Genomic DNA, 21,619 nt, shown 5'->3' with positions numbered 1-21,619 from the left:
GGAGAAAGTCTATCCCCCCCCCGGCCCATTCTAGGGGCGTGAAGGACACGAGCATTTCTACTAAAATGTACATCATGCATATATGGCTTGAAGCCGTAACAATTGAAGGGAATTAAGGGTACTATCCGTTACACATGTTTTTAATTAAAAACACTTAGAAAGTTAAGATGATGTAGCGGAAAATGCCCCTTAAAGAGAATTAGCCATTATGCGTGTCTTTAGTTTGGAATAAATGTATCAAAGAAAATGAATTTAAGGTAAATCACCTGTGCTAGCTTAGTCTTACACAAAGTATAATAGACATACTCAAAATATGTTATGATGTCTTAAATATATGGCTCGGACCAATTGAGTTTGTGCCGATTTGGTTGCATGGATCAGGGCCCGCATGCACTATCTGAACCTACACCTTTTGCTATAATGCCTTTGCCCCTTAGCTCTTTGGATCCTATCCCAATTCCCTATTTCTTATTTCCCTATTCTCTCTCCCTCAAATATTGCATATAATCTATCGTTATATGTTTCTTCATCTATAAATAGAAACAACTTGAAACAAACAAACACCATAGTGATCACCTAACTTCAACAATATTTACACACAAAGATTTGAAGTTTTTATTAGTTTTTAAAGAGAGATGTCAACCAGCAGCTGCATAGATGTAACAGCAACATCTGAGCAACTGTGTTACATCCCTTGTAACTTTTGCAATATTGTTCTAGCGGTACACGCTCTTAATTTAGCTTTGTTTTTCTTGTGATTTGCGTGTGTAGCTTGAGAAGGATGGGAAGAAGAATATGGGTTGATAAAAGATGATAATATAAATAGCATATGTGTTATTGCTTGAGATCAGATTAGTTTTGTGTACATAATATTGAAAACAAGATTTGGTCCATTGAAATCAAGTTTCTTTTTCACTTTGGATGCACACAAACTCATACAGTCAAGTCTCCATCCTTTGAGGCTTTCCTTTTTTCATTTCTTCTTCAGTTTGCAGTCAAAAGAAAAAGTCCTTCAAATATATGAACTCTCTCTCTTTCTCTATTTCTCTCACACAGAGAGAGAGAGAGAACCAAGGACAACGCAGCTTGGTACCCGTTTACCTGGCACTTTTTTGTAATCGTTTAAATTGGAAATGAAAAACTTGCTAGTTTGTTCTTGTGGAGATTATCCATCATCAAATTCAGTTGATTTAGCTTTTGAACAAATTAAAAGAGCCATTTTAGTTCCCCCTAAATATCATTTCATGTGAGTACACTTCCAAAAAGCTTGTGTTTTTTCATGTTCATGTAACAAATCAAGATCCCACTTGTAAAGATTCTTCCTTTGTTGGTTCAAGCTAGTATTACTTTGGATTCTTGGTTCTTCTTAATCTTATGTTTTGATCTTTATGTGCTTGCAAGAGTAATTGTGGATTGGGTTTCAAGATCAACGAATGTGATTTTTAAAACACTGGGTTTTCAATTCAAAAGGGGGTAGCAAAGTGGCGCAGCTTGTTGCCCGTTTGCCTTGTGTTTCGATGTAATCACTACCTTGCTTATTACAATTTTATGGAATTTTGTTTAATATGGCCTTCAAAGTTTTAACTTTTAAGGAAAATATTACTTAAAGTTCATTATTCTAGGGTTCTTGATCATATAAAAAGTTGCAATTTTGGAGCCCTAAAAGTCTTGTTTTTAGGCTTGATGACAAAATTGAGTGACCAAGATATGTTCTTGATTGAGTTTCTGAAATGGGTTTACTTGATTTGGAGGTAATAATTAATGCTTGGTTAAAATGCAGGTGAGTGTACCATGCAGCAGCTTGTTTGACATGGTGACAGTAAGATGTGGGCACTGCTCCAATCTATGGTCTGTGAATATGGGCATGGCTGCTGGCTTTCACCAGTCTCTCTCAAATCCCAACTCCAACTCCCCAAATTCTATTTCTCATCAGCATAACCAGGTGATGTTAATTAATATATATTTATTAATTTATTATTTGTTTTTTTATCATAACCCTAGTCAATTAATTTCAGCTTTCTTTTTCAAGAAATGTTAATTTCAACTTTAAACTTGACACTCATGTTAGTAATTAAACTATTAAAGTGTCCTTTTTTTTTTGAAATTAATGATTATGAAAATGGAAATGTATTAATGGATTTGTCTTTCTATAAATAATACAAATATAATTCTTTAAAACCTAAAAATATTGCAAGTAAAACCATATTTTCATCAAAATTTCTTAAAAGAGTGTGATTTTATAAAAATGCAGGTAAAACCATATTTTCATCAAAATTTCTTGAAAGGGTGTTACTAGGTGAGCCAAACATGTAATGTTAAAATCAGTTTGTCAGCTCACTCAGGTATATGTTGTTAACAAAATAGATTGTGATTTCTTAAGAAACAAAATTATATAAAAAAAAAATCAAGTGTAAGAAAAGTAATTTTTTTTCAGTTCAATGCATTAATTTACTAACATGGTTGTTTAATATTTTCTGCTATAAAAGTATAAACTGAAATATTAACTATTTGACTGGTGCTTTCAAAACTCAAATGCAGATTGGTAAATGCAATTTAGCCTGACTAGGGTTAGGTTTCAACTTTTTTCAGAATTTATATCACTACATTTTGCTACTTTTTGAGAATTTATCAGTAGATCTACATACTCTAGGTCATACATTGGATAATTTAAAGACTTTGCTGTTACATCATAGATTCAAGCTGTTTTTCATAGGGTTTATTTTTGCGGTCAACATCTGTATAAAATGAGTCAGGGATTCTCTCTTTCTTTCCTTCTTTTTTATTATTTATTTTTATATTTATTTTCCTTAGTTTATTATTATAACCCTTTTCCTTTGCATATAATTTGCTTCTTAATCTAATTAAAATATCAAGTTAATTAAACAAGTTTTAATATATGAAAAATTCCCAAAACGTCATCCAGAAGTGTTCCCAAAATCTCGAAATTCTCATAATGTCCCCGTCAAATTAACGTGCATTCACACTGTGTTTAGTAGTTTCCCCGACGTGTTTGAACTCCCAATCACAACATGCCCACTGAAAACAAACGATGTGTCTGAATTTGGTGCACAAAAACGCCGTCATGACATACTTATTGGTGCTCAAAGACGTTGTCAAGACGTATTTGATGTGCAAACACGTCGGCTCCAAAATATTTCTCAAACTTGCGTCAAGACGCATTTGGTACGTAAACACGCCGTCAAGACGTATTTGATACGTAAACACGCCGTCTAGACGGATTTTGTACAAAAATACGTCATCAAGACGTATTTGATGCGCAAACACTTCTAGCAGTCCTAGAATTTTGAGGCTTGTAGAGACAATTCTAAGATATCTCACTTTAAAAATGGATATTTTGGAAAATTTTCATTTTATTTTTTTTTTCTTCCAAGGTTTTTTTTACCAAGATTTTGTCGGTTTCTTCTGCAACTCTTTACTGAGATTAAAAAAGTGGTAGATATGTTTGGGACATAATGACAGAAATGTCATTCAATTCTGTTGTGTTTTTTTTTTGTTTTAACCTTTACCTTTGCTTCCAACTGATTCAGTCACTTCAATCTTGTTAGTTCAGTTTCTTTTCACAAAACATCGTTTCAAACAGTAACATCTAAAGTAATAACAAGACCATATTTAACCTGGAGAGTTAGTAGTTGGATCTTGTCTTTTGTTCGGTTTTTAAGGTGTTACATCATTTATCTAATTAAAATTTTTCATTTTTAGTTAAATAATAAATTTAAATTGTATTCATATTGCACCAAGTTTTTATGATTTTTGTGTCAAATATTTTATGTAGTCGTGCATTCTAAATCAAAGAATAACTTTCTTTTAAACGACAATTGTCATAAACAATAGCGAGACGCTACGAAAAAGCAAACAACAAAGAAAACCCTAAAATTAAAACAAAAACTTACACCGGCCAATCATGCCATGAAATACTAATTAAAGAAGAGTGGTACTTGATCCAGAGGTAACCCTAAGACCAACGAGATCAATGTATAGCACGTACATTTCATGAAACGCTCAAACCTAAGCAAATTTTGAAGACAAAGTGGTAATATGTAGCGATTAGGTGCGTTATGTAACTACAAGTACAATTACAAAGGAATTTTTATTTCAAGGGTTTGCTACAAAACAGTATTTTTAAGTAGGAAATTATGTAGAGATCAACTTATAGAAATTATGTAGAGATCAGTTGATCTCTACATAATTTCCCAAAGGAAAATACTTTTTCCCACGCTTCAAATTTAGTTATAATACAATAGTGAAAGAAGTCATTTACATTAATTTAATCATAATTATGCAATTCTTGATATTTCAGAAGGCTCCAACCCACATTTCAAATTATAGGGTTGATTTGGGTTCCTCTTCAAAGTACCACAACAGGATGCCAATGAGGCCATCTCCGCTTTCCATCACCGCTGATCAAAAGATCAATCGCCGTAAGTTTATTCATTTTACATAAAGATGTAACACTCAATTTTAATGGTCCTTATACACGAAATTTTTGTGTTTTTTAGCTCCGGAAAAGAGGCAACGGGTTCCTTCTGCATACAACCAATTCATAAAGTATGAACGCTATTCAATACCTCTCAATTGTTTTAGTTAATAAGACAAATAACTTTTATTTCTAGTTTTGAATTGGGAAAACTTTATATAATAGTAACCAACTTTATCAGTGTACCAATTTGGTTACCCTAAAGTTTGAACAGGTTTTATGATTTATCTTTATTTTTTCCTTGATTTTCTCAACAAATAAAATGAAGTATCATCATTTGTAGAGAGGAGATTCAGAGGATTAAAGCAAATAATCCAGATATCAGTCATAGGGAAGCTTTTAGTACTGCTGCAAAAAATGTAAGTGCACATGATAACATGCATGTGTGCACAATGTATGTATCTTTTGAGTTATAAATTTGACATGTAAATTATTAATCTCTTGCAATATAGTGGGCACATTTCCCTCACATTCATTTTGGATTGATGTTGGAAGCAAATAATCACCAAACAAAACTTGATGAGGTATGTTAATTCATGTTTAGATTTTTTTTCAATTTAATTTTAATATTTGATATCATGATAACTTTGCAGAAGTAATTCATAAGATTATACTTTTTGTGCATGTCTACACAATAACTTTTACTTTTTTGTTTTCTTATTTATAAATTCAAGTAAATTTAACACATGAATATAGTGTTTGTTAACAACTGAATTTTTTTTTAAAAAAAGATATGATTTAATAATTGTAATCAAAGAAGATGCTATAAATGTCATATTTTTCAAAAATAAATCTCAAACATATTACTAAGCGTGTTAAAATGGTTCTTGCAGTTCTAAACTTTATGTATGTGCGCACGTGTGTAAACGCGTGTTGATTGTGTATGCAGGTGAATTATGTGCAAGGATCTGAGAAGCGACTAAGACTGAGAGCTCCATTCAAGAAATGATTAAAGAAGAAAATCAAAGCAAACGACTTATATATTTATATTTTGAGGGGAGCCATGGCTTTGCATGCTTTTAAGGACATAAATTTATATTTGAAGATTTTCAAATTGTATTTTACAATCACGAGTGGTGTTATTTGTGTATTATTGTTTGTTGAACAAATGGTAAGCTAGTTTGGCTTATCTTTTAATAAGGTAGCTCCCCAAAAAAATTGTCAATTTGCTATGTGTATGCCTGAGATAATTACAGTGAGTAAATGAGTAATAGCATGCATCTGTCCGTACAGTACTAGAAAACTGCTCATTATTCAACGATATTGTAATCATCGTTGATCAGCACGAAGAATATTCAACTAAAATTTCCTGCAAAATTCCTACAATATATAATTCCTAACAAATTTCATACGAACTTCTAAAAGAAAAAAAAACAAAAAAAAATACCGATTTTGCTACATCAGTGCAACAAATTAGTAACAACATGATTTTGCGTTGGAAAATTGTTAGTAAGTCTCCAGAAAAAAAATACATTTATTAATTATGTTTATTATTTCGTTGAAAATTGTTGAAAGACATTATTATATTTATATAATACAATTATAAAGTTTGGTGCCACAAAGTCCCAACTGGGCAATTTTGCGGCACCTTATTGGTCCCTTTAGCTTGTTTCAGTTTTGATCTGTAACGAAAATCGGCCGAATACCTTATTTGTCATTTTTGGTTTGTTTTAGTTTCAGTCCATAACGAAAACCGACCGAATGTCAATTTTGTTTTTTTAGTTATACTACCGTAACAAACGTAGCTAAAACCGACCTAATATCGATTTTTTTTTTTTTGTTTTTGTTTTTGTTTTTGTTCCGGTACCATAACGAGCGGGACAGAAACCAACTGAATTTGCATAGACTCACTGTCTCAAAGCCTGGGATTGACAACGGTAGGGTTTACCAACGCCTGAGTTTTACCGGCCGACGCCACTTAGTCCACCTCAAATTTTATTATTTTTTGTTTTTATTTTGGCTTTAGTTCCCGTACAATAACACAAATTCGCGTCGACTTACTGCCTCAACATTTGCGACCGATAATGCTTGGGTTTTACCATTGCCCGGATTTTACCGACCTGCCCCGGCGCAACGCGTCGGGTAAAACGCTATTATAAATATAATTACTTGAGTAATTCGAAGTGTTAACTTTGCAACAACATCCTTTTCCAGGAAGTTTTATGGGAACAGTGGTTGGAAATGATTTTTTTTTCAAAAAGTGTGTTTCTCACGCAACTTTTTATAGGAAAATTGTTAGAAAACAGGGTTCCAACGAAAACCACACGTACCGTGAAGAATTGACTCGTTTTCTAAAAGTGATACATTTGTGTGGCTGAGACATGGAACAACATATTGATCGAGAAACCGTGTATTCAACCGGCCAAATAAGACAGTGGTTTTGGGCCTCTATTATTTTTAGGCATTCAATTTTATATTGGATGTATTATATCTTTTAAAAATGGGCCTTTTTTTTATTAAAAACTTGTTGATAGGCCACAAGTTAAGAGTAAGGTCCATGTCGTTAATGATTCATCCTTGTATTATGGTAGGGGTGTTCTTCGAGTTTCGTTTTTCAGGTTTTAGGTTTTTCGGGTCGGGTTCTTCGGGTTTCAAAGTTTCAAATCTTAACCCGAAACCCAACCCAAATATCTCATGGGTTTTTTGGGTTTGGGTAATTCGGGTTCGGGCTTTTTAGGGTTGGGTTAATCATGTTTCGAGTATCCTAGAATATGAAACGAAAAACAAAAAAAATTAGAAAAACTTCAATGTTAAAATTAAAGCAGCATATTATTCTTTGCTCTTAACGCAAATAATCAAATAATAAATCAACATAACTTGATAAAATCATAAAACAATTTAATAGAATAATAAAACTAAGTAACTAACACGAACCATAAATCATCTTCAGTTAGACGTGATTTGGTTGTTCGATTACGGTTGCTATTAATAATAAACGAAAAATATAAATTAACAATAAACAACCGATCCATAATGGTTGGAATGACTACAGTCGATTAGCTAGGCTCAGATTCTGATAACTTTAGTGACTAAGACTAAGCCAATTCAGGTTTTTCGGGTTAACACGAAACTTATAAATCAAACCTGAGAACCAACCCGAATTATTTCGGTTCGGTTTCGGGTTTTTCGGGTCGGGTTAGTAGGGTATGGGTTTTTTCGGGTTGGGTTTCGGGTAAAAGTGACAACCTTATATTATGGTATAAAAAATAATATAAAAATAAGGATATGAACTAATGGCGCCGATAATTAGAATCTTAGATTATTTATAGTTATATTTTTTATAATGTCAAATAGAATTCAAAAGTTTGAATCGGGTCATTCTAAAAGGTTAAAGAAACAATAAAAGTTGTAATTCCGCCAACCATAAACTTATTAGTTTATTATTTCCGGTCCCAAGTCCGGGAAAGAAAAAGGTTTTACATCAAATAGATTTTTGAAAAAGGTCTCAACATTTTAATTTGCTTTAGACCTCTACAAACGTTGAGACGGCCCTGTATTCGACATTGATACACTAAGTTAATAATGAAAGTGATTTAATTTCCGTATTATAGGACTATGTTAATACGTACCGAATTGAAGTCTGTCTTGATGAGTTAAATGCGGTTACATGCAGAAATCACATGGTTTATTAAGTGTTGGAAACAAATGCAATTTAAATGAGTGGCCGACAATACCAAATCGACCAACTTAAATGCGAAAAAATAAATAAATAGAAAAGAAGATGCAAATTTATTGTGTGTACTTGAGACATAAAGCCAAAAGGTACTAATCTATTTTGAATTTTGAAAGTAGAAATAGAAGTTGTAAGATTGAAAAGAATTAATATATTGCTATATTCATATATCAGTTGTCAACTTCTTGTGAGGTTTTCCCAGAGTACTTGCCTAGAGAGTCATGTTAAATGGCCTTGCTATATTTAGTAAGTGAAGCCATAGCCATTGATTCTTGATCTTAATCATTCATTGAAAGATTCACTCCAACGCTAGCCATTGATTCTTGATCTTAAACATGAAAACTTGGGTTATAGCAGTCCAAGGTAAACCCGTCAAGATATTTTCCCCTTTGCAAACTCATGCAAGACGCATCTTGGTAGAGAATGTTTCCACCCCCTTATAAGAAAGGTTCATTCTACTCTCAACCGATGTAGAACTTACACCCCCCCCCCCAATTAGGGGCCTAACGTCCCCCGCCAGCACAATAGCTCTAATGTTATTTGTAGCACCAAGGGGCTATTTGGTTCAGTGTCACATTCAGCGACAACATGGAGTCTGACTGATTCAGACCAAATATTCAGAAGTTTTTCTGTTTGAAACCAAACAGGTTGAAGTCTGAATGAATCAGATGATTCCATCTAAATAGTTCCATATAGATGTAAACAAGCAGCCCCTAAATCGGCCAAGATATTGTACGCTTTGCCCCCAATAGATTGACCATGCATCCAGGAACTGACTGTTTTGTATTCACTCGACAAATTGCTTGTCCAGGTAAAACACGTCTTGGTAGAGAAGGTTTTTATCTTCTTATAAGGAAGCTTTCGTTCACCTCTCACCAATGTGGGACTTGCAAACCCATTAAATAATAAGAGCTTAGAGTTGAATAATTACATACAATGATACAATTATATGTATAGTATTATTATGTTAAGGTAACCTATAAACCTATACTTGTACATATGTACTAAAAAGGTTTATGTGTCGAAATGCACATAGCTTAGCTCATGGAAAAAAGAGAACCCTTTTTGGTTTGGACCACATATATACTTGGTAATCTTTCGTAACTCATGATTCTTCATCCACCAGACCACTTTTGCAGTTCTACATCAATGGCTTCAAGCTTTCATTTTTATCATAAAAGTTTTTTAAGTGGTAGATGAATGTGCATATCGCCATCTCAATTGCCTTTCCAATCTACTCTTAGGTGGAAAAGACCATGACTGAGATAAAGAGGCATCTCACTTTTGGCATAATTAGGGCTTTAACTAATTATATCCCACTGAATAATTGGAAATCCATGAATATAACAATATGCATATACACTTAATCAGAAAGATTATTTCAATGAAAATAGCTGGAAACAATTTCAATGTAGAAATAGGGTTCACAATGCTCTCATGACACTATGATTGTGTCACGTACATCCGGCATCAGGGGCCTAGTCATATGATCAATAGTTGGTATCGGTTTTGTTAACTTATCAAAATTTGGTTATGCAACAGAAAATGTTTAATAAAATATTTACTTTCATAACATAAGGAAGTAAAGCATACCCTTTTTCGTTTACAAAATTACTTGCTTTAAAAACAAGTTTACATGTGCTTTGTTTACAAAATTAGCTAAGCCATCAGCTATATTCTATGTATATGGACCTTATTTCTCCACAGGGCATTTTCACTTCTATGCCTTACTCCTGGCTACCTGAAAACACTTTTGAAAATACGTCAATTATATGCTGGTGAATAGCGTCGAATCATAAAAGGTTTTCATAATTTGTTATAACACAACACCAATATCGTTCAACGACTCTGTGGGTCTTATGTCATATCTCATTGGAACTAAATATACGCACCCAATGGCCAGTATGTCTGCAGTATACCCACTACAGTTCATATATGTAAAGATCCAGACACATGTATCCTTACTTTAGCCTGAATGTTTAATTTCTACCTTGCATCAAAACGTTTTAGAGGATTTGAACCAACCCCATGTAACTTTTTTTCGACTCTTTAAAGATGGATAAATATCCATATTTTTAAAAGAGTAAATACTTTGTAAAAGGTAGACATATTCACGTCGTAAAGAAAGTTAACCTATTCACGTGACAAAAAGGTTGATCATATTCACCTTCTTAATTCTCTTACAATCACTTGTCAATAACCTTGACACTTGATTGTGTTCCTTGACCTCTTATTGCTTATAACTTAACTCAACTATTTAAGTTTGGGGTGAATGAAAATGAATTTATAGTCTTTTATTTATAGTGTTAGGAAACTTAATGAGCAAGCACGAGGTGTTACTAGAATTCGACATGTGTTGTTCTTTGTGATGACTCATTTATTATGTGCTGACATGTGGCGTTTCATGTTGATTAGTCATCATCCACATGTCACTTCGTGAGGATAAGTATCATTCGATGTTGACACGTGTCATTCCATATCGATTCGTCATCAGCTACATGTGCTTCTTGAGTCTTTTATATTTTTATTTTAGCTAAATGACTAACGAGTCCCTCAACTTCCTAAATTGTGAAAATTGAAGATGAAAATTTTGAATGTTACAGATTGCCCTCACACCAACCCAACTCACAACCATGATACGGACTAGCAAAGTGTTGTGCCGTTATCGTAGGTCCGACATGATTGTACACCCATTATATATAGTGGTATCAATCACGCTAGCTATGTTTTGTTTTGAATAGAAAATTTATTTTCACAAAAAATCTTTTTCGGCTTGCAATTTCAAAAATTTAAATCCACCACCTTTGTTTTAAAAAGGTAGACACCATACCACTGGAAAACTTGATCATATGTCGGCCATGCTTGTTTAAATGGATGATTTAAAAATACAAAGGTATAATTTAAAAAAATTTTAAAGTCAATGCCGTTATTAAATACCCATTGGGTAGATTTAGAAGTAGCCTTGTCTTTAATTGATGTGTATAGAAGGAACGGCTGAACCAGAATCTGAAATGTCACTTCATGTCTAATTTTCATTCATTTCCTTTCGTGTCCCTTCAAACCAAACCCTGCATTTATTTTATTAGTTTATAATAAAAATAAAAATAAATCTGTTGAATTAAGACATAGTAGCTCATAGTCACTCTTTTTATGTGTTTGGGATCCAAGACACAAAGATTGGGTTATATATATGGAAATGGATTAACGCTCATTGTCAACACATCTTATTTGCACGTTGAACACCGTCTCAGTAGGGCGTTTTGGATGATGGACGGATGAACATATGATTAACCAATGATTGGTTTAAAGAACATATGATTTTAGGGTGGGTGGAACACGGGATGCTAATATTGTTCTCCTCTTTAAATTGTTGTGGAAGTTTATGTTAATAATTTTGGATCGTATTAATAAGTCGAATATGAAAGGACCTACGTTGACAAGTTGGTTAGGTTGATTTAGTTTTCTAATTGTAATATGATTATTGTGATAATGTCTTAGCCACCAAGTTAGGGTTATATTTACAAATATGGGGCTTGGGTAGAGAGTTTAGATATGTGATCAACAGAGCGAAAATTGTTGTAGCAAGTTTTTGAATTAATTTTCTCTTGCAATAATAAAGTGTTTGATCGATCGTGTGACGTGAATTTACAAAAGGAGTTGTTCAATTATAAGATCATTATTCATTTTGGACCGAAATGTTTCATTTTGGATTAATAATTGGGTTGATGCGCTATGTGACAAGCTCGTGAAATGTTTTGAACTTGCTAAAATTATAAAAAGCTAAAATAAGTGATAATTATAGCAAGGTTGGGTTGGTGGTTCAATGGTATCAGAAGTGGAAATGAATCCTAGAACGGGTTAAGAATGACGTGAAATGGGGTGCCTAATGACTGAAATCGGGAAGTACAACATCATTAATTAATGTCGACCGGGTGATAAATGGTTGTGGAATACGAACGAAATGATTGGTGGCGATCAAAATGGGTGGATGTTTCCTTGGAATAGTTGGGCACCACTTAGATGCTGTTTGTTTTTACAAAGGTAAAATGTCAGCAGTCTGCGAACCACATTTGCAGACATCTGTAGAAGAAGATGTGGACCAAACCACCGTAGTCTGCAAGAATAAGATTGTTTGTTTTTTAACGTCTGTAGACAGTTAAATAATTGGTGGTGGTGTACGAACTGTGGTAGTGGGTGATAATGGTGGACAGTGATAGTGGTAGTGGACGGTGGTGGTGGTGGTGGATAATTGGTGGTAGACGATGGTGAACGGTGGTGGTGGAGAATGGTGGGTGGTGGTGATGGACAGTGGTGGTCAGTGATAGTGGTGGTAGATGGTGGTGGTGATAGTGGACGGTGGGTGGTGGTGGTGATGGACGGTGGTGGATGGTGGACGGTGGTGGTGGGTTGGTGGCGGACAATGGTTGGTCGTGGTGGTGGACAGTGGGTGTTAGTAGGGTGTGAAGAAATTTGAAGAAGCTAGATATTAGCTTATTTTTTAAAACCATAAAAGCACTTTAATGTCTTTTTTTAAGAAAAAAACAAACTGTTTTCAGAGGTTTATGTCTGCGCGTCCGCAGACATAAGCGCATTGCAAACCTTTTAAGCAAAAACAAATAGAACCTTAAAGTAAACTATTTTTCTTTGCGTGCTGAATTGGATAATAACCGTGTATAAGTCTTATACAATTCTTGGATATCATATATAAACACCATGTATAATTCTTATGAAACATATATACTTTAACCGATTCTTTATCATATTAATCAAATAGTCAAAATTACGAATTTTTACCAAAATAGTGTTGGTGGAAAAAGTATTTACCATTTTGGTGTTCCATGAAAACTATTTACCAAACTAGTGTTTACCTTTATTTTCTATTCACCTTTTATTATTAAATCATCATATTAGAGTTTCTTTTTTATTATTTTTATATTAGTTAATCTTTTTTTATATTTGATCAACAAAACTTTTCTTATCTTTTTTTTATCTCGTTGCTATTCTTTTTATTTCTTTTTTTTTAATTGTTTTCAAATGTATTTATTTTTTGCTTTTATTTAAATATATTCATTTTACGAATTTTATTTTTTAGGTTTAGTTTCATTTTGAATTTATTTAGATGATTTATTTGTTTTTATATTTGACAATAGTAGATAAAAAATAAAATAAGAAGAAAAGAATTATAACAATTAGTGAAAATACAGGGAAAAAAAAGAAAGAAAAGAAAAGCTGACTGATAAGAAAATATAAAAAAAGAAGATACTGGATTGATGGATAAAAATATACATAAGCATCGTGTTATAAAAAATAAATAATCGATTAACTAAATAAAAAAAATTAAAAGACTCCAATAAAAGAATTTAAAAATAAAGATGAATATAAAATAAATGAAAAACACTAGTTTGGTAAAAAAATTCCTTTTCTTTTATGGAGTTTTTTCCCAAACTAGTGTTGGTGGAAAAATATTTACAATTTTAATGTTCCATGAAAATCCTTTTTCTTAAGGCCGAAAATTTATTTTCGCCTTTGGCCTAAATTTTTTTAACATTTATAAAAGACGACTTGATTAACTAGTTCTTACGGTTATCAAAGACGACTTGATTAACTAGTGTTGGTGAAAAAAAAGGAATAAAAAGAATAGCAACGAGATAAAATAAAAAGATAAGAAAAGTTTTGTTGATAAAATATAAAAAAAAGATTAACTAATATAAAAATAATAAAAAAGAAACTTTAATATGATGATTTAATAATAAAAGGTGAATAGAAAATAAAGGAAAACACTAGTTTGGTAAATAGTTTTCATGAAACACCACAATGGTAAATACTTTTTCCACCAACACTAGTTTGGTAAAAAATTCTCAAAATTACCGTATCAAAATACCATTAGTATTTAATAGGCTTAAAGTTGTTTGGAATCATGTATAACTCTTACACAATTCTTGGCTATCTCTATATATATATACCTTTTAACGAATAAAATTATAAAGTTCAATTATTGTGTACATTATTTAGAAACCTTATGATTGATGTTTGTCTTAAAAGACAAACACCATGTCATCAAAGAATTTCCTCCCTTTCATAAACACCAAACACTGTTGAATTGTTGGGTCCCAAATAGATGTAAAATGTCCCATCCATCAACTTGGATACTTGGATGGCTCTTAAGCTTTGTCAAACATGGATAAATTCCTACAAATCCCAAGTGTCTCGAACTCGATTAGTGGGGAACATTTCGAACAACAATAATATATAGCGTATGATTCTTATAGCATCGTGTTCTTATGATGGATTCTCAAAGAAAAAAACGAAAGTAGATATTTTCTTAAGCGTCCTAGCTATACTTCTATGACAACATTAGAACAATTTTACGTGAAACATTTAAAATATTTGGCCGTGTATATTTTCATTGTATACAATTTACTCATTCATCTACATTTAGTCAGCCAGCCTTAAATATATTTTCATCATATACACGAATGATAATACGTATGTAAATCTATATGTGATAAGATGATGTTCATCACATTATTTTAAGCAAAAAAGTATGATTCACAAATAAAAGAAAGCACATAACTCTCGTTCACGAATCTTGTAGTTAAAACGAAATGTTGTCTTAACATAGCTATATAGATGTAAGAGCATTCTCATTCAACCCCTCATTTTATGTGAAAGGTGTTTTTATAATTTAGAGAGTGATTTAGGGTGTTGTGAGTGAAGAGTTTTTATATTTTAGAAAAAGTAGTGATTTTTCTGTATATTTGAAAAGCTACTGTTCACCCCATATATTTTTTTAATATATTTTGAGAGTGGTTGTGAGTGAAGGAAAAAGAAAAGAATGATAAATGATATAAAAAGTATTATTTAACTGAAATAGAAAGAGAAAATATGATAAGTTCTAATATAATTTTTGGTTTAGGAATATGGGGTGGGATGAGAATACTCTAACCCACCTAAGAGCATGATTATTTTAAGATTTTTTATTTCTCTATCTTATGGCACCGTTGTTAGTAGTTAATAAGAAAATGTCAATGAGAGGACTAGGTATGTTTTGAAATAGGCTCGATGTGTAAACAAGTTGATCCCAAGCCAAGGTATACCAGCCCGTTAGCTGCCTTGGTTAAATTAAAGCCTAGATTGTAAAAATATATAAATTATATCCAAAGGTTTTATATACATATATATGTGTGTGTGTAAACATACAAATAACTAGAGTAATTATGTTGTAAAATATAATATAGTGTAATAATAATTAATCTAGTGTTAACATAATTACTCTAGTTATTTGTACAGTTCTCGCGATAAAGTAATTATTTTAAAACTAAAGTAATTATTTATTACTCTGCAATGTTGAAGTAACGTGATAATAACTAATGTGCATCAATTTGTTGTACTGTAATAACAATTACTCTACATCAAAATGTAGTTATTATTACGCTACGTCCAAAGTGTATGATAATAACGAGTCTAGCATCAGCAAAACAACTGTAATATTTTTTACACTTAGCAAGTTAAAAGTTGTTGTGTAGCATCCCACCATGTGTACACATAAATGAGTATGTGGAATCGTCTTGTGCCATATCTATAGGGACCGTTCGGGAGAAATGGTCCTAGCTTGGTACAAGGATGACTTATGTGTGTGTGTTAACGTGTAAAAACAAACTTGTTGGCTGGGAGTGGTTGGGGGGAGGGGGATGTTAATTTACAAGTGAAACTCAAGGTCAGCATTTCAACACAGTAAGAAAGACAGAGTTAGCTCAAATAACGCTGGCTCGGCTTAGCTTGTTTACATCACCGTAAAAAAAACAATGAAAAGAAACGATTTTATGTTTTGAAACATATAAAAGATCGATGGTATTCATAAAAGAGAAATTGTTTTTAATTTGAGTGGTCAAAATGGTCAAAATATTTTAATGCCACAAAATTATTGGGCTGGAACCTAAATATATGGCCCAATCAGAAAATTACCTAACCCATTGGATCCACTGTGAAAATCAGAAAGATAAAAAGGTACCAAATCCATATGGAAGATTTTGATGCATGACATTGATATTGAAAAATGGACCAGGGCATCTCTAATGCATGTTTTCAAATATATTTGCATGGATCACATATTTGGGCCAAACAAGTTTACGTTTAAATCGGGTCGGGTTGGGTCACGTAAACATGGATTTCGGTGAAACTGGTTCGGTCCAACTAGGTTTCTAAAGGGCAAATGGGTGGGTTTAAGTGGTCTCAAACAAGGCTTTAATCGATTCGGCTTGGGGTTGACCTTAAAAACCAGAAACCTGATTATTTCCATGCCATTTTTCGAGCTGAATACTAGTCAGAAATAACTATATACAAGAATCTTTCAAAATAATACTAGATTCACCGTATACAAGACACCATGTAACACCCTAGGCAAATCCCACATCGGCCATGGACAGGAGAGATCCTTGGTTCATAAGTAAATGTCCCGCCTCTTAAATCACCGTGTTTTGGCCTTAATGCTAGTGGACGAGAGGAGAGTTCCACAGTTAAACATGCTCAGATGGGAGCAGTAGCAAAGTCTCCACCTGGGTAACCAAAAGCAAATCTGTGAGCTATTCATGGGCAAAGCGGACAATATCCGTGATAATATATATACAAACATATTAACATAAATTATGCCAATGATTTAGGCGATAATCATGGCAACTATTCTATACAAAAAATTTCCTATTCTAATAGTCACAAAACACATGTACTTCAAAGAATTAAAAAACAAACACGTGAAAGGTGAAATGACAAGGGGTGGTGGTTGCCTATCACCTTATGCAAAAAAGAAAAAGAATTGTACAATAGTTAAAAGAATCAAGTTCTACATAAGCCAATGGTCCATGAATCACAAAAGTTTTGTTAGGGCTCACCAAGAGTCATTTCAAGATCATGAGCCATTGCTTTAGCTCCATTGATGTTCTTTCCAACCCTAAAGAAAGATAGGTTCACTATTTTGATGTTGATGTTCACTTAACACCTTAATTGGTCTCTAAACATCACCTTTAAATTCCCACTTTAATATTCTATATATGGATGGATATGCATCGCAAAAACTTTAGCTAAAAATGGAAAGGGACGGTGAGCTAAACATGTCAAAAGCACAAAAAATATTGTTTTCGGGTCAACCAAGCATTCATGGACCATTTTGACCCGTGCTAAAAGCGACCCATTTTGACCCATACTGCGATGTTGCCCAACCCGCCTTGGATCATGCATTTACTTATTAAAGTATAAAAAAATTAATGAAACATGAACTTTTGTTCTGGGGATGGAGCGACAGAAGTTTTGAGAATTCAAGAGAAGGTCGTAATGTCAGAGGAATCATTACCGCAGGGCATAGAGGGGGAGTCATAAGCGTCTATACCGTAAAATGGCAACAAAACAAGGAAACCAAACACAAGAAATTCAAAACAAGCGGTTTTCAAACATGAAAACAAAACTGCACCGTCATTGATTTTTCCCCAATAATTAAATACTTTTGTCTGTAAATACTACATACCTGATTCCATCCATAAATCGATTTGATTCCCTATAAGTTCTAGTCTTTTATTAGTTAGCCCAGGTAAAGCCCCTCAGGCGACGTATTTTTTTTAAACGCTTTGATTCTATCGAGAGGCCACAATTGCTGCAAGGAGTACGGTAGGGGCAAAGGGAATTTCCGGTGGAGCGGTGAAATGCATAGAGATCGGAAAGAACACTCCAAATTCGGGAGTCAAAAAAAACGTTCTTGGTGGAAAAAAATGATCGACCCCGTCATCTCCACCGCGTAGGAACTACGAGATTAACCCTAGATGCTAAACCATAATACTTTCCAAGAGTCAAAATCTAAGATTTGTCAAACCCCTAGCAAATAATCCAAATATGGAGTACAAGACAAATTGTGTGTGTGAACAAATAATATAAAGATGAAAAGAATATATGGAGAATATTTACTAATGAGAAGCTAAGGAATGGACCATTTAGACTCCAAGGTGTTACATGATCCATTGGTAAAACCAATATGATTCCTGCCATATGATTGCAAAGGATCAAAACATCAAAGAAACACAGAACATGTGTTACACCAGTACAATATATACAAATCAAAACCACAAACCATTGCGCACCATCCGTTTATATCCGGACATGATTCATTTTCTTGTATGATAAAGTCACAACATTTCAGTTTAAACTCATAGCAAAAATAGTAATGAACAGAAGGATACAATTATACATATAATCACACAAATAAAGCAAAATTTTCGTCTGTTTATTGTTCTTGTGACACGTTGATGGAACGCGTTACACAAAGAAAATAAAAGGTACCCACTCAAGTCCCGGATCGATAATCAAGCACGAACTAAACGAATAACTCCCGTTTATTAATCAGAAAATCTAACTCAAAAAACTTATTACAATTTCTCAAACCCTAACTCGGTTTGACTCTTGATAAACCCTAACTTGGTTGCATCCAGATGAACCCTAACTCAGTTACATCTCGTGCGTGTCTCTAGATGAACCCTAACTCGGTTACACCTCACACAATCTATAACGTCTAACAATAACTTGGTTTATATAGACTAACCTAACTTACTAGCCAAGACATTACCTATTATAGTTACGATACAATTAAGAAACATAACTACATATGACCAGCTTGTCAACATTGGTCCCTCAAATTCACTGACTTGTGACTTTGGAGTCCGAAATTACTTCCAACACCCGTAATACAAAAAGTGAGATATTTGATATATCACAAGTGACATCAATCTTGAACTTAAGAGTTGGAAAGAATCTTCCTTTTTTGAAAACTCACACCAAAAAGACGTTTCTTTCGGCCTATAACACCTTATATAATGATTGTTCTACGACGAAAATGTTAAAGAGACCAAATGGAGAGTTTGAAGAGCGACCCGAATCAAACTAAACCGAAAGACACCTACAAACTAGCTTACATTATTCATTTCTTACTTGGTGCAGGAAACTTACTTCCTTGAATGCTTTTATTACAGCCATTGATTACTTTGGTCATTTATATCCGGATAAACATGTGGAGAAAGTGTTTTCGGTTGCTTATATGAGTTCGTCGCTTTTAACATTAGTTGTTATGATAAATTGGAGTAATTTCAGCAGATTAGTGAGCTTCAAAGTGAGGATGAATATTGGCTTTGCCATGTTTGTTGTGTCTCTTATGGTAACTCCAGTTCTTGATTGGGCTTGTTGGCCCGAAAAGTCCACGTCAGCATTTTACGCAGTGGTTGGGTCGGTTGTGATATGTGGTTTGGCAGATGGTTTGATTGGCGGGAGCCTTGTGGGGTCCGCGGGGAAATTGCCTAAAGAATACATGCAGGCTGTTTTTGCTGGAACTGCTTCATCAGGTATATATGAACTGGTCGGGTAACGGGTCAAAACTGTCAACTTTTTTACTTCAAAAATAATTTGTGTATTAAATCAGATTTTAATTTATGGTGTTAAAGTAATAATCTTTTTTTTTAATAATGCGATTTAAGCGGTTTTAACTTTTAAACTTTTGTAAAGACAATTTACCGGGTAGAATCGTAGATCCTTTTGTTATGTTTCCATTTTTCCTAATTTTAAAATTTTACCATTTGGAGATAATATATAAAAAATAATAATAATAAAAATTGACCTATTTTTATATTGAGAAATAAAAATGGAATTATGAAAACTATATTGATAAAGTAATAATCTAGTCTTTAGTTAAGCTATATAGGAGGTTTTAAGCGTTAAAAAAAGCTTCGGGTGACTTTTGACCCGTTTGGCCCGTTTCCATTTCAGCAAAGTTCCAAACTTTACTTGTTTGACCCGTTGCAGATTAAATAATAACATACAACCCAAAGGACAAACCAACCCATTTTAGGCAACGGGTCAAACAGGTAAAGTTTGAAACTCCAAACTTAATTACCTGTTTTAAGGTTTTAAACATTTAAAAAGATTTGGGTAACTTATGACCCGTTTGACCACACGTTTGACACGTTGCAAATAAAAAAAATAACTTACAACCCAAAACAAATAAAACACAAAAATCGACCCATTTTATTCAAACAGGCCGAACTTGCCATCTCTAGCATCGACACTCAGATAAACTTATCGACCAGAAAACATCTTTTTTCAGGAATTTTGGTCTCGTTTTTGCGGATTATTACAAAAGCATCACTCCCACATGATCCACAAGGTCTCAAAAAAAGTGCACACATATATTTCCTAGTCAGCACACTCATTCTCCTAATATGCATGCTTTGTGGTACCTTCCTATACAAGTTACCAGTCATGGAACAACATTATAAACTCCTCCAACATAACATTTCGACATCAAGAACCAAGTTTTGGGATGTTGCAAGAATAATCCAATGGCCTGCTTTAGGAATATTCATCATATACACCGTAACGTTATCAATCTTTCCCGGTTTCTTAGCAGAAAACATTGAGTCAAAGCTCCTCAAAGATTGGTACCCAATAATGTTAATAGCCACTTATAATATTGCAGATTAAATGTTTTACCGCGGTTTATTGTTTAAAAAGTGTTACTAAAGCCACATGGTGTTGTTTAGGGAGGCTGCTGTTGTATCCACTTTTCACAGGTTGTTTGCATGGGCCTATATGGTTGAGAAATGAGGTTTTTGTGTCGGTTTTGACGGTTGTTTTGGGGTTTACAAACGGGTATTTGACGAGTGTTGTTATGATCTTGGCGCCTAAGTCGGTTCCACCTTCGGAAGCAGAAATGGCTGCGGTGGTGATGGCTTTGTTTTTGGGATTTGGGTTGGTTTCGGGCTCGGTTCTTGGATGGTTTTGGATCATTTGAAGATGTTTTTTGGTGAATCTTGTTTAGTTAATTTCTCCTTTGTTTGTTCTATTGTTTTGTTGTTGATATTATGTGAGAATATATGTACTTTTAGAACTTACATTTGATAGTTAACTAGTTATCAGTTTATCACCTTCACTATATAATAATAACTAGAAGACTTGGATGATAATATTAAGAAATAAAATATGGTAATTATGCTTTTTTTAGTATATATATTTGTTTTCTACTTAAATATTAATGCAAATATACTTTTTTTTAGAGTTGTCACTTGAAAAGAAAACATGCAACAATAATTATGGATTATAATTATTTTGAATTGTTTTTTAAAATTAATTTGTATTATATCTTTTTTTTTCTTTGAATTGTTTTTTCATTTTTAGATTAAAACTAATTTCGGATGCTAAACCAAAGGGTCTTTAGCCTATATTGTCCCTATCCAAGTGGTTAGGGTTTAAGTCCGTGAAGGACGAGGATGTAGATTTCGAAGAAGGATTAGACGGTCGTTAATTCATCAAAAAGAAAAAAAGTTTAATAAGAAAGAAATAAATGGCATAGCTCAAATGTTTTTTGGCTTAAATGTGTAAAAATCAGCTAATTATTAATTTAAAAATTAAAACCAAAGTTTTAT

At 33.2% G+C, this 21,619-nt stretch overlaps 1 protein-coding gene and 1 pseudogene across 1 annotated transcript; both read left to right on the top strand.

Annotated features, from left to right (window-relative positions):
- The first annotated feature begins 635 nt into the window (after positions 1 to 635).
- Positions 636 to 5,491, top strand: LOC143556211 (axial regulator YABBY 5-like). The gene is made up of 7 exons (XM_077045598.1): positions 636 to 722; positions 1,781 to 1,942; positions 4,319 to 4,439; positions 4,518 to 4,566; positions 4,779 to 4,854; positions 4,948 to 5,019; positions 5,385 to 5,491. The coding sequence occupies exons 1-7, from the start codon at positions 636 to 638 to the stop codon at positions 5,442 to 5,444; spliced, it is 627 nt and encodes a 208-aa protein (XP_076901713.1). The 3' UTR covers positions 5,445 to 5,491.
- A 13,566-nt stretch (positions 5,492 to 19,057) lies between these two features.
- Positions 19,058 to 20,988, top strand: LOC143556210 (equilibrative nucleotide transporter 8-like; annotated as a pseudogene).
- The last annotated feature ends 631 nt before the right edge of the window (positions 20,989 to 21,619 follow it).

The sequence above is a fragment of the Bidens hawaiensis genome, unplaced genomic scaffold, assembly GCF_021521415.1.
Source record: "Bidens hawaiensis isolate Kalapana, Puna unplaced genomic scaffold, B.hawaiensis_p1.1 tig00018484_1, whole genome shotgun sequence".
Classification (NCBI taxonomy): Eukaryota; Viridiplantae; Streptophyta; class Magnoliopsida; order Asterales; family Asteraceae; genus Bidens; species Bidens hawaiensis.
This window is presented reverse-complemented; position numbering and strand designations above follow the sequence as displayed.

What these genes read in the sequence shown, in the direction of transcription:
- LOC143556211 (XM_077045598.1), top strand. Translation starts at nt 636, where the DNA reads ATGTCAACCAGCAGCTGCATAGATGTAACAGCAACATCTGAGCAACTG. An exon ending in TGATCAAAAGATCAATCGCC is followed by an intron (nt 4,440 to 4,517) that starts GTAAGTTTATTC and finishes TGTGTTTTTTAG; the next exon opens with CTCCGGAAAAGAGGCAACGG. An exon ending in TTAGTACTGCTGCAAAAAAT is followed by an intron (nt 4,855 to 4,947) that starts GTAAGTGCACAT and finishes CTTGCAATATAG; the next exon opens with TGGGCACATTTCCCTCACAT.